This window comes from Galleria mellonella, unplaced genomic scaffold (genome assembly GCF_026898425.1).
Source record: "Galleria mellonella isolate WM207_F2 unplaced genomic scaffold, CSIRO_AGI_GalMel_v1 utg312, whole genome shotgun sequence".
NCBI lineage: Eukaryota > Metazoa > Arthropoda > Insecta > Lepidoptera > Pyralidae > Galleria > Galleria mellonella.
This window is the reverse complement of record NW_026442074.1, coordinates 464,951-477,847: the sequence shown is the minus strand read 5'-3', so window position 1 is coordinate 477,847 and position 12,897 is coordinate 464,951. Positions and strand designations below refer to the sequence as shown.

At 33.3% G+C, this 12,897-nt stretch overlaps 1 protein-coding gene across 1 annotated transcript; it reads left to right on the top strand.

Moving 5' to 3' along the window:
* Positions 1–534: 534 nt before the first annotated feature.
* Positions 535–10,205, top strand: LOC113517892 (uncharacterized). The gene is made up of 5 exons (XM_026902636.3): positions 535–716; positions 3,313–3,381; positions 4,907–4,980; positions 5,159–5,387; positions 9,169–10,205. The coding sequence occupies exons 1-5, from the start codon at positions 660–662 to the stop codon at positions 9,259–9,261; spliced, it is 522 nt and encodes a 173-aa protein (XP_026758437.3). The 5' UTR covers positions 535–659; the 3' UTR covers positions 9,262–10,205.
* The last annotated feature ends 2,692 nt before the right edge of the window (positions 10,206–12,897 follow it).

The following is a 12,897-nucleotide window of genomic DNA, read 5'->3' as shown; positions in this document are numbered from 1 at the left end:
CTCAAGAGCCTTTCTTCCCTAATGGTTACCGGTTCTTCGAGCTATGTGACCAGATAGACAGAAGCGTTTCTCTAAAAAAAAAAAACACCTAACTGTGGTCGCTAAGCCACCTGCCAAACGTGACAACGACTAGCAAAATCCTCAATGGGTTATACCATGCTCAGCTGATAAATTAATTTATCGACTCATGCCATCGTGGTGAACATTGATGATTGAATGTCGTGAGCATCTTCATCATCATATCAGCCGTCAACTATTCGCTGCTGAACATAAGACTCCACCTATTAGGAGGTCGTGAGCGTATTTATTTATTTCATTTTTATATAATTACTTAGTTAAAATGAATATTTACAAGGCGGGTGAATAAAAAAAAGTCTGTTACTTGTCTGCACATGACATGTTCTATGACACATCCACTGCAGACGTTTCATCCCCAATCTCCAGTCATTCTCTATTGGTTTTATTCAATAGTCTTAGTCGAATCGACGAATAAGATTCCAGTACTCATATTTCTAGCCAATCACAAGGCAGAACCGCTTCTTAACCGACCAATGAGATCCAATGCAGTTGAAAATAAGAAAGTCGCGCAAAATTCATAACACAATGTGTTATTCTTAGATATTTTTTATAAAAATGTTAAGTTAATTATAGTTATAGAAATGGTGAATGGTGTTAACATGATTATTTATGTTGATTACGTACTTCTGAGTATACTGGTGAGTACTCTGTTTCATTTCTAATACAAACAAGTCAAACAGTTCAAGTCTGTAATAGTGTCAGTACGTTTGGTTCGTTTTTCTAGTAACTTTTGAACTTAAATTATATAAATAGAGCAATGGAGTCTCAAAAAACGGGTCAACTTTTTATTTGACAATTAGCTGACTCGTTTCTTCATCAATGACATACAAATACATACAAACATGTTTTCGACTTTTATCTTTTGTTTTATATTTAAAAAAAGTGCACATAATTTGGTTGTATAAACTTAATTGGTAATTTACGTTTCAAATAAAGTGTTTATCTATCTATCTATCTATCAATGTTCTATACACTTGTGCACATAATGTATCTAGACGTATCTATATTTAATTATTTAATAAATAAATTATTATAATTAAAAGGAATAATTGACGATTATATTATTATAAATTCTACTTTACGTATATACCGATGATTGTTATTTGTCTGGGGAGACAGTGGATGCAGGTGGCTTAGGTTCGTTCCTAATGGCAGTCTTTGGGGGAAAGGAATTGTTAGCAATAGAGTTTGACAGCCCCATTGCTAGCAATATGCCTTATTAGGTCGACCTCCACGTGGTTCCCCCTGGAAACCATCGTGAACAATTCTTGTTGAATTCGTCACGATGGGCTAACTGACCTGCTTCATCCTCACCTATCATCCTTCACTGGTGCCCCGCCGGTGTATACCGATAACGCGAGTGGGGCTACCATTCCATTATCATCCATTAAAAAAAATGGCAGTCTTTAGGGCAGACGATGACGATGGTGAGATGCTGATTATTTGTCTGATCAGTTTTTTGTCATTATACTGACGAAGCTAAATGGAACGGTTTATCGATCGATATTTTACTTTAAATTATACATATAAATAAACAATACTATACAAATAGTTGATTAAATTGATTATTATATGCAAATATATAATATTTATATGCTGGTTATTTGATTAGAATTATTTTGTTTCATTCCGCTATCATACATATTCACACATCACTTACATACTGTGTGCGTGTGTGCGTGTGTGTGCGTGTGCGTGTGCGTGTGCGTGTGCGTGTGCGTATGCGTGTGCGTGCGTGCGTGCGTGCGTGCATGCGTGCGTGTACGTGTGCGCGCGCGTGTGTGTGTGTGTGTTTGTATATTTACCTTTATAGTTGTTAATGTATAAGTTAAATAATTTTTAAATTATATTGCATTTACATACTTGTTTAGTTGTGTGTTTATGTTTTGATCACGCTGTGTACGCATATTTTTGGAGGGTTGAGGGAGGCTTGAACAAAACATTATTGTACTGTATAAATTAATGTAACATTGTTAATTCTCTGTAATGTGTACCTATTGAAATAAAATACTAACGGTAGCGGAATTAAACAAAATAATTCTAATCAAATAACCAGTGATAGGGACTTCCGCAAGATAACATTTAGTTCAGTAAAATGCTTCTGTACAATATTAATTGATAACATCATATCATTCTGCTAATTAATTTAGCAATAGAATTATAAAATGATAATTTGAAAGAGCTTATAAATGATTATCACCAGAGGAAGACTTTGTACAAAAGTCGATTGCTTGGGTACCTCTGTCCCATTCGTGTTTCAACCGTGAAGCAGTTGTGTTTGCATGGCTGTGTTTCGGTTTGAAGAGTGGGATATGGCGTGAATTTACTGGGTACAGAGGAATAACACCTGAGTCCTCAGGAATGGCAACGCATGGGGTGTATCATGGGCGAAACAGTATACTCTGTTATGTCTATAGGCGACGGTTAGCACTTTCCATCAGGTGGGCCGTCAGCTGGTTTGCCATTCTAAGTTCTATAAAAAAAAAAAGAAAAAAGATTATATTTAAAACATAAAATGTTTTTGTAAAACATTTTCAATTCAATTCCATTCCATATTTACCATTCAATTGATTTTTATTCTAGCCATACGAACAGCCTGCCAAGCGTGGTATTATTATGATTAGAAAGATTTGAAAGACGGACTTTTTGAGGCAGAAAAACCTGTGACCTTTCCGTGATCTTTTGTACTCGCCCTTTTAAAATTCGCTTCTAATTCCTATCAATGACAGGAACTTTTATATGTAATAATCGTGGTAATAGAATCCCACTTATGGAGGAGATCTATGTCCAGGAGTGGACAGTTAACTGCTGAATATACAAAACATAAAATGCCTAATCTAGTTAATTTTAGTCGTGTCGTGACCACGACGTGGTCCACGTCGAGACGTCGGCAATAAAGAAGCAGGTATGTAGGTGCTATGTACCTGCAAAGGTTTTTCATCGCGTTAATTTATGTATTTAAAATGTTTTTTTTTTATGCAACTTAGAATGGCAAACAAGCTGACGGCCCACCTGATGGATAGTGGTAACCGTCGCCTATAGACATGAGCAGTACCATGGGCATAACAGAGTATACTGTTTCATCCATGATACCCACCATGCGTTGCCATTCCTGAGGACTCAGGTATTATTCCTCTGTACTCTGTAAATTCACTGCCATATCCCACCCTTTAAACTGAAACACAGCAGCCATGCAAACACAACTATTTATCTAATCTAAGCAATTTGTTACAGTTTTTTCTCATTTTATTCACATGTGGCTACTGTTTCTACCGTGTGCATGGACTGCGTCGCAATGGACAGGTAAACAATTCACCCCCATCCCCTCACTTGAGAGGTAGGGGCGAATACGTATTTACGTAGTACTCTTGTATATTACGTATGTATGTGGGTTTAGTTAAGATTATAAGAATTATAAAAGAGGCAACAGACACCTTTCAAGGACACGACCTTCAGTATTGAAGTGGACGAAGAGAGAGAGAGAGGTCTATGTTAAAAACTATGACAATGAAGCGGCATTTTCTCTAAGAGTTTGCTGTAGTTTTACTTAAAAAAAAATACTAAAGTCTATTAACAACTATTAATCTATATTATCCCACTGCTGGGCAAAGGTCTTTCCAGCATTTTCATACAAATACTCCTGTTATTTTTCAAACTAGTCTCTTTTAAACGCTTAGGTTATAAAGTCGTCGCTTCCTGGGTCAGTATTGGTGATGCAGTCACTGGGAGCCTAGAATATGGGAGCATAGAATGGGTCACTCCTTCTTTTCCCATGGGTGTTGTAATAGGAGACTAAGGGAATTTAATGATCGAGGGATGGGCAGCAGCGTCCCTCTTGTAACGTTACCAAAGCCTAACTTCAGTTGCCAATTCGCTTGTCCAAACGTGGCAACTATTGGCAAATATCCCAATGGGGAGACTTATGTTCAGCAGTGGACAGTTCACGACTGATCTAATGATGCTTTTTCCTCTTTATCATATTTAGTACAGATTTATTTTCTATGCTAATTTTCTCACCATTAAATTGGCTAATTTTGCGGTGAATTGAATTCAGCACGTCATTTGTTTCAAGCAATGCGCCTCTCTCGCCTTGTCCTCTACGGATTTGTCGGATTCAAAATGTATTTCATTTATTAATATAAAGGCTTTTCAAGTTGCTGGAAGTATAAAACCAATTCCGAGTACAGAATAACAAATTGCAAGATCAATACCATCAAGGACCGTATTTCTATCGAAATCCTTTGATAAAACAGTCCTTTCAACTGTCCATTTTCAATGACTAATTTAGGGCTCGTTTAGAACTTAATAATGATATAAGAGTCATCCTTCATTCGATTTATCGATTATTTTGTTACACGTTAGAAATAATCAAAACCTGACTCGAGTCTTAGACGTCTTTAGATTCGAGTATTATTGATTTCTGAAGTTTACTCTTAATAAAGATAATAGACGTTCAGTTGTTTAATAATTATAGTTAAAGAAAAAAATAATGAAACCATCAAACAAAAATAAAAACTTACTACAAAGTACTTAATTTTAAACTTTCGTGTTGTATAAACATATTTAAATTTATATTTAAAACTTAATGCGAAGCGATTACATATAAGTATTAATTAAAAACCTGATATTTAAATTTCGAACATGAATTCAAATAACATTCAACTAGTGATCAAGTACTGCAATAACTCGAATCCTGTATTCGAGTATTGTGTATTCGAATTCTGTATATTGAATATTCGAGTATCCAGTAGGTATTTGAGTATTTGAGTTCAAGTACTCGAGTCAACTTGTCTGGACGCATCACTTGAACTTTGAATTCCCGTTTCAGATTGGTGTACTGTTGCGGCCCACCAAAGTCGTGTTCTCACACAAAAGAGAAGGAGATACTGTGGAACAGTTGAGGTAAATGGTTAAATATGTATGTATATGTGGAATTAGATAGTGAAATTACAATTTTGTGTGAAATTACCAGAGGGAGACTTTGTACAAAAGTCGTTTGCTTGGACACCTCTAATCCATTCATGTTTCTACCGTTTACGTAACTATTATACGTTATTTTATACAGCTCCTCTGTTCACAGAACCGTAGTCGCGTACCAAAACCCTTTTACGGGGGACTACTGTGTCCACAAAAGCAGGGTTGGCCAGAATGGCTATTTGAACTCCGTCCAAATACCAGACTCTCCAGACAGTGGAGTCTCAGATGAATATGAGCCGCTGAACTTGGACTCTGGAGCACAGGTGAATGTACCCGAGGGGAGTATACCGCAAAATTTGGGGAAACGGGAGGAACTGAAGAATATTTCTAATGTAAGTGTGTCATATTTTTTAATTTAACTGCAAATGGTTTAAAAAAACTGATGCACTACCTTATCGAAAATGATATCCCTCGCATATAGCACCATATATTATGAAGAGCACCATACATATTATAGAATATACTGATCATAGTACTTCATCTAACTAGGGCATCAGCTCATGAGGATAGCTGTTGCCATTCCTGAAGACTAACTTTTTTATAGTATTTTGAATTGATGAATGCAAAAATACTTGTCAAATTTCATATGTTCACACTTTGAATGGGCTTCTATATGTTATGGCAATTCGACAATTCGACAATGTTATTGCAGAACATAACATCGTCGAAAGAATTTTCGAAGCTTTCTGTGCTACAATGTGGATTTCTTAAAAAAACTCGTTTGCAGTTTTAAAGGCCGTCAACGTACTAGAAACGGATTGCATTTCTCCATCAGGCAGTTCATTAAATCATTTTGCTAAAAATAACAATATTGGCAACATTCTGTATTTAAATTTAAAATACAAAACAGGGATGTTCATAAAGTTGAACTTTAAACTATATAGGAAGTTTAGGAAAAACGTATAAGTAGGTACAAGATAGAACTGATGCGGGCCAAGTTAGCTGCAGTATGGTGTGCAACTTCTAAGTTCTCAAGTTGTAACGTAGCCGCTTATGTTTTGCTCGTTTTGTAAACTACATAGTCGCAAACATAAAATACAATGGATGCCGCTATTGCATTTGTGTCTATTTTTTGCCATAAAACAAAGTACTTATAATTTCTTTTTATTATTTATTTATTCTTTATTGAACAATAAAACTTTGTACAAGTGGCGAGCTTAATGCCATATGGCATTCTCTACCAGCTAACCATTAGGTAAAAATAGAAAGCGTATGAAGGGCAGATGTGGTGAAAAATATGTGACATAATTATAGCAACATACTGAAATAATAATACATAATAATACATAAGAAATACACATATAACACATAAATACTACTTATATTAATAATAAATTAAGGAGTTATACTAATATATATGAAATATATACACACATATACACACATATATATATATATATATATATATATATATATATATATATATATATATATATATATATATATATATATATATATATATATATATATACAAATGAATATATACATAAAAACTTTATAAGAACTCAATGAAGATGTAAACAAATGAATAATTGATCAAATTGATTGAATGTTTAAATTTGTTACTAATTAATTGTGTATAATGTGTCTATGACAATTTCAAGAAAACTATGGAGTTCTTCAAAAAGGTTATTTTAAGGTTTCTTCAGCAACGCTCACCCGTAGTGTTGCAAGCGTCCATAGGCTACAGTGACCGTTTATTGCCATATTGAACTATAAGACTATCTCTTGATGTCCAATACTAGTACAAATAAAAAATAATGATTGATTAAAATGCATAGTATTTCTAGTCTTCTAAACAAGTGGCAAACGAATGCATCGATGAAATGGTTATCACTAGTGAAGATAGTGTATATGTATGTATGCGCGTGTGTATGTATGTGTATATATGTGTATGTATATATATGATTATGCATGTGTTTGTATATTTACCTTTATAGTTGTTAATGTGTAAGTAAATTAAATAATTTTGTTTGTGTAAATTATATTGTGTTTACATACTTGTTTAGTTGTGTGTTTATGTTTTGATCACGCTGTGTACGCATATTTTTGGAGGGTTGAGGGAGGCTTGAACAAAACATTATTGTACTGTATAAATTAATGTAACATTGTTAATTCTCTGTAATGTGTACCTATTGAAATAAATTAAAATAAAGATAGAAAGAGACAATGACATCAATGTGAAATAATGTACTTATAGGTATTTCAAGAAATATGATTGACAATGTTGCTAATAATTGTTGCAGTGTGGTCCTAAGATAAAACGGAGCATTCTTTTCTTTCTCGTGGGTGTTTTAAGAGGCGACTAACTTGGTGGTTCAGTAAAACTTGCAGCACAGAGCTGCCATCGTATAAAAATAATAGTTTTTTTTTATACCACTGTGGTAGCAATCAAGCATACGGCCCACCTGATGGTGAGCGGATAACGGATTTCGTAGCCTATGAACGCCTACAATACCAGGAGTATTACGCGCGCGTTGCCGACCCTGAAGAAACTTCTTTACCCCCCTTTTGAAGAACCCAATGCCGTAGTCTCTAGGGAAAACCTCGACAGGGAGCTCATATCATAACCTGAGTGTTCGTGGGAGGAAACATCTCTGAAACCGCGTTGTTCCTTTATCTATCTCATTGTTTAAATTTTTGTTCATTTCTATCGAAGTCTATATACATGGAAAATGGGAAGTTTACGAACTTATTATATTTGCTGTTTCCAATAATTATTTCCACTTCTTCAGGGGGCATACGGCGTGGTGATGCACTGTGCATGCATATAGACAGTCTAAATTCATTATAGCATGAAAGAGTTTTTTATTGTGTGGTCTGTTGACTGATTGTATTTACGTTAGCAGTAGTAATGTCTTTTTTTATCATCATCTTCATCATCATCTTCCTACCCTTATCCCAACTATCATTTGGGGTCGGCGTAATATGTTTTCCTCTTCCATTCTTTTTTTATATAAACAATAATAGGGCAAAATAATGAATCAGTCCCCTAGGTGATGTACAAACGAATCTAGCTACTAGCGACACTATAGGGTAGAGTGTGTTGCCTGTTCCTTCTCATGTGAGCTCTATTCGTAGCGATTCTATTGATAGATTCTTATGTACTTCGTCTAGTGGGGCGATTTCCTTAAAACTGTTTAATTCGACTTGTAGTTTGTTCTATAAAAAGATGGTCATGATTTTGGTTATATTTTATATTACATTATTGTTTGTACAGCATTTGTTAATTTAGTTTTTCCTATTACATTAATTTTAAAATGAAATCACTCATTAAACAATTTGTTAACAAAAAGATGTAGATTTTTCCTTTGATTAGGAATTCCTTTGAATTCGAATGAAAATACGTTGTTAGAACGTAGAAGATTAATTAATATTGTGAATAATTAAGTTAAGTACTAGGAATTTTGATTAGATAAAGCGTTGGTACTCAATATAGCTTAATACTTACAATGATGGCTTTGTTTGAATCATATTTAAATTTTACACCAGACTTCAATGTGTTAGGCGTAACAATTTGAGTGGTAACGACCTTTTTCATTTATACATTTTCATCCATTTTAATTATTTTGTACAGAAGAAGGAATAAGATAAAAGTTCTAGTAAAGGCAAGGAATTATTTGGAATGATGCCTACAGTCACCTTTCATCAACGCACCACTCGCCATCGACAGAGAATCCATCCTCACACGCTTGAACCTAAATGGTCATATACAGTGCTGTTTCAGAGAAATTTTCTCCCGCGAACACTCAGGCTGTGGAATGAGTTCCCTGACTTGATTTTTTCTAGAGACTATATGTATGTGTATGGGGTTCTTCAAAAAGGGTACATTAAGGTTTCATTAGGGTTATCAACGCGCATGTAACACCCCTAGTGTTGCAAGCATCTATATGTTAAACTAAACTATAAGTATGTACTTTCAGATAAAAAAATCCAAATTGATTCATAATTGATGGAGTTATGAGAGAAGTTTGTTAAACTTAATTAATACAACGGAAAACCATCTTTTTTAAAGTTAGTTAAAATACTACATTTTATACTAGTTTTTATTCTCTAATTATACATCTAATATCATGTATAATTTTTTTTCATATTCAATAAATTTTTCGACAGGGAAACTTGCAAGTGAATCATCCTGCCGACCCCGTATACGACAATAGCGTGAACAAAACATGGAATTGGACATACAAGGAGTACCAAATATAATATAATATGTTTATAAAGATAAAAGGTATTGTAAATCAAATGTATTCTAAAATTAAAATACCGCATCTAAATCTTCACTTATGAAATTAACGTCACAATTTGAAACTGAAATTTTGTAACTTCAAGTTTGTGGTAGAAAATGGAATTTAGTTCATCTATATTAACACTGAGAGAAGATATTATATCATGATTGATGAAAACATAGAAAATATAATTTAAAAACTTGTAATTTTACATTTATTACAACTGTAACACGAGAGGTAATTTAACAACATTTAGATCTTTTATATGAATTTATAATTAATAACCTTTTTGCCCATTATTTTCTACGCGTGGATTTTGGAAATAATCGAAAATTTCTTTTTATTAGAGGGAGACTTTGTACAAAACTCGATTGCTTGGGTACCTCTGTCCCATTCGTGTTTCTACCGTGAAGCAGTTGTGTTTGCATGGCTGTGTTTCGGTTTGAAGGATGGGATATGGCGTGAATTTACTGGGTACAGAGGAATAACACCTGAGTCCTCAGGAATGGCAACGCATGGAGGGTATCATGGGCGAAACAGTATACTCTGTTATGTCCATGGTACTGCTCATGTCTATAGGCGACAGTTACCACTTTCCATCAGGTGGGCCGTCAGCTTGTTTGTCATTCTAAGTTGTATAAAAAGAAAAAAAAATTTCATGTGCGTCGGTAGTCACTTACCATCAGGTGAGCCGCACGCTCGATAGCCCCCTGTGTTGTAAAAAAAATACGAAAACAAATAAAGTATACTATTTATAGACGGAATATAAAATATATATCAGATTTTATGTTAGACTTTCAAAAAACATAACTTTGAAAACCGCATACAGTTTCGTGCTATAGTTTTTCTATGACGCTAGAACAAATATACGGAACGATAAAATTTCTAAATAATATATTGTTTTGAGATCTATTGCTGTTATTCAGGTCCCTTATATATTTTTTCTTAAATATCTTTCATATACAACTATCGCCCAATTACAATTTTATTATATTAGTAAGAGATTCTTAGTAATAGAACTTTACTGTGACATGCGCACTCGCAACATAGTCGCTCATGACTAAAAATCATGTATTGATCCCGAAACTAGTCGAGCTCTCTCGATCTAATTACATGTAAGTTAAACCGGTAGTTTTTGCTTTAAAATATAATGTGTGCTTACGAAATTTTTTATAATAAATATAAAATGAATATAACCTTATAAAACTAATATATTTCACAATATCACAAAAAAAAAAACAAAAATTAAATTAATGATCAGTTTCATTCATGATCCCGTACCCGACCCATAGGTCCCCATGACACTTGCGGCATTTGCACGTTGGATTGCCAGAGATATCTTTTGAGCCAGATACGAACCAGAACGGCGATCATGGCCCCTATCCGCTATGCGCAGACTCAACTTCTCTTATGAAGGATTTTGCTTTCCCTCCCCACCTTATTAAAATATTATAACCTTATTAAAATATTAGCAATAGATTTTAATCCGAATTATAAACTCTAATTAGTCAATTGATTGTATTGTGTAATTACTTCATAAAATATTGAATTTATATTCTGTTTCACGATACAATTGCTGCGAAATAGAATTAATTAGCCATCGCAAAAAATATGTATGGTATTACAATGTCAAAAATATGTCAAACCTATTTAAATAGTAATAATGGAAAGTTAAACGATAAGCACAAATATATTTCAATCTTTATAAACATTACGTAATAATAAATCTTTTAAAAAATATCAGTTTTCTGGTGAAACGAAACGCCTGACATTTGCATATAGTCTGCGGGGTGCTGCATGTTATGTGCCTATATATGTACGTAACTTCTTATTGTACCATGTAGCAAGCGAATAAATATAATTTGATTTGATTTTCTAATTGATTAATGATCGAAATGAATGAATGACTACTGTATATAATCTAGGGAAACATGTGATCCACAGTCTAACTCTAATATTAAGTTCTCTGTTAATGCTTTCGTAATAAATTCAGAATTATCTCTAGACTTGGTTTAAACCTCGATTTATTTGTCTAGGTTTATTCCAAGTATTAATGAGTATTTTGTAATAAGACTGAAAGTGTTTTATAGTATTTCAACACATACCTATTTCTTTGGGAAACATGTTTAGTTTTATTGGTAAAATACACTCTTGTAAAAATACTAACGAATTAAATAATAAATAAATAAAATATTTATTTTTTACAATATAGAAGTATGAAGTTTTAAATAGTAGATGTAATTTCATTGGTGAAGATGATTAAAATAACAAATGCGTTTAATTTTTAGTTAATATGTATATAATATATATATAACATATGTGCCAATAATGTGATATTTTACTATTACATACTAAATGAATGTAACAGTGTTTGTGCAAAGGACCTAACTCAGCATATGTCCCAGTTTCATACCTGAAGCTACGACACAAATTTTTTGTAGGCCCTAAATACCTAACTCACGGGCATATGTGTGAAAGAGATGTTATGTATAAATATATAAGTATCACTACATAGTACAGAACAAAGTCGCTGTCGCTGTCTGTCCGTCCCTATGTATGCTTAAATCTTTTAAACTACACAACGGATTTTAAAGCGGTTTTTTTAATAGATAAACAGATCCAAGAGGAAGGTTTATATGTATAATACATGCATAATATTGTAGAGAAACACTGATAAATTTAGAGATTTCTAATGTGATGTCGTGAATAAACATACTTTTTTGCACTTACAATGCAAACGTTGGCTGAACCCCACGAGATAAATCAAAATAATGTACTACAGTATTGTACGCCTTAAAAAGGTCAACAAAAAAGTCTGCTATGCTATATCTCTATCCCTTAAGGATAACCCACAATAACCATGTTTTATCCTTTATATTTTACGGGAAAAAATGGCTTATTAACGAAGTGATTTTAAGCAATACAGTATTAATTTTTATCCAATTATGTACCTTAAATACATTGTCCATTTAGTATAGATCAATATGGCTGTTTACAGCATGTAATTTAAATGAATATTTTCGAAGATGTTACAGATTTAAAATACACGGATATAGTGGTTGCGTTGGTACCAACCGTGGAAGAGGGGGGGGGGGGCTACATTGTATGCATTTTATGTCATGATGTCGTATAGGGGAGAGCAATGCTTGTCTAAAGTACAGGATTTACCTATTTAGAGATTAGGGGTTCACCTATGTTTAAATACTACTGTATCATTTACTTTAAAATGTATTCCAATATTATTTATGTTTTTAAAATCTATAAAATATAATGTGTGTAAATCTAAGAACAAGGAATTACTTAAAAGGAATGATAAAATAAAAATTGTAAATCATATTGTTGCCTCCTTTCTTCCTATGAAAATATAATTAGTAAAAAGAGGACGAAAGGTACACCATCAGTTGCTATTTTTCTTAATTCATAGCAGGCTAGTGTACGAGTATAGAAAATGTTTGATATGTCAATTATTTGTCAATGACAAATTTTACGTTACTAAATTATATATTCGACACAGTTTATTTAGAAAGCATGCAAGCAGGTTGTATCTGAATTTGGTAGGGTTATACGGCCGTATAACATTCTCTATACACTAGCCTGCTATGAATTGACAATT

What these genes read in the sequence shown, in the direction of transcription:
- LOC113517892 (XM_026902636.3), top strand. Translation starts at nt 660, where the DNA reads ATGGTGAATGGTGTTAACATGATTATTTATGTTGATTACGTACTTCTG. An exon ending in GATACTGTGGAACAGTTGAG is followed by an intron (nt 4,981 to 5,158) that starts GTAAATGGTTAA and finishes CTCTGTTCACAG; the next exon opens with AACCGTAGTCGCGTACCAAA. An exon ending in AACTGAAGAATATTTCTAAT is followed by an intron (nt 5,388 to 9,168) that starts GTAAGTGTGTCA and finishes ATTTTTCGACAG; the next exon opens with GGAAACTTGCAAGTGAATCA.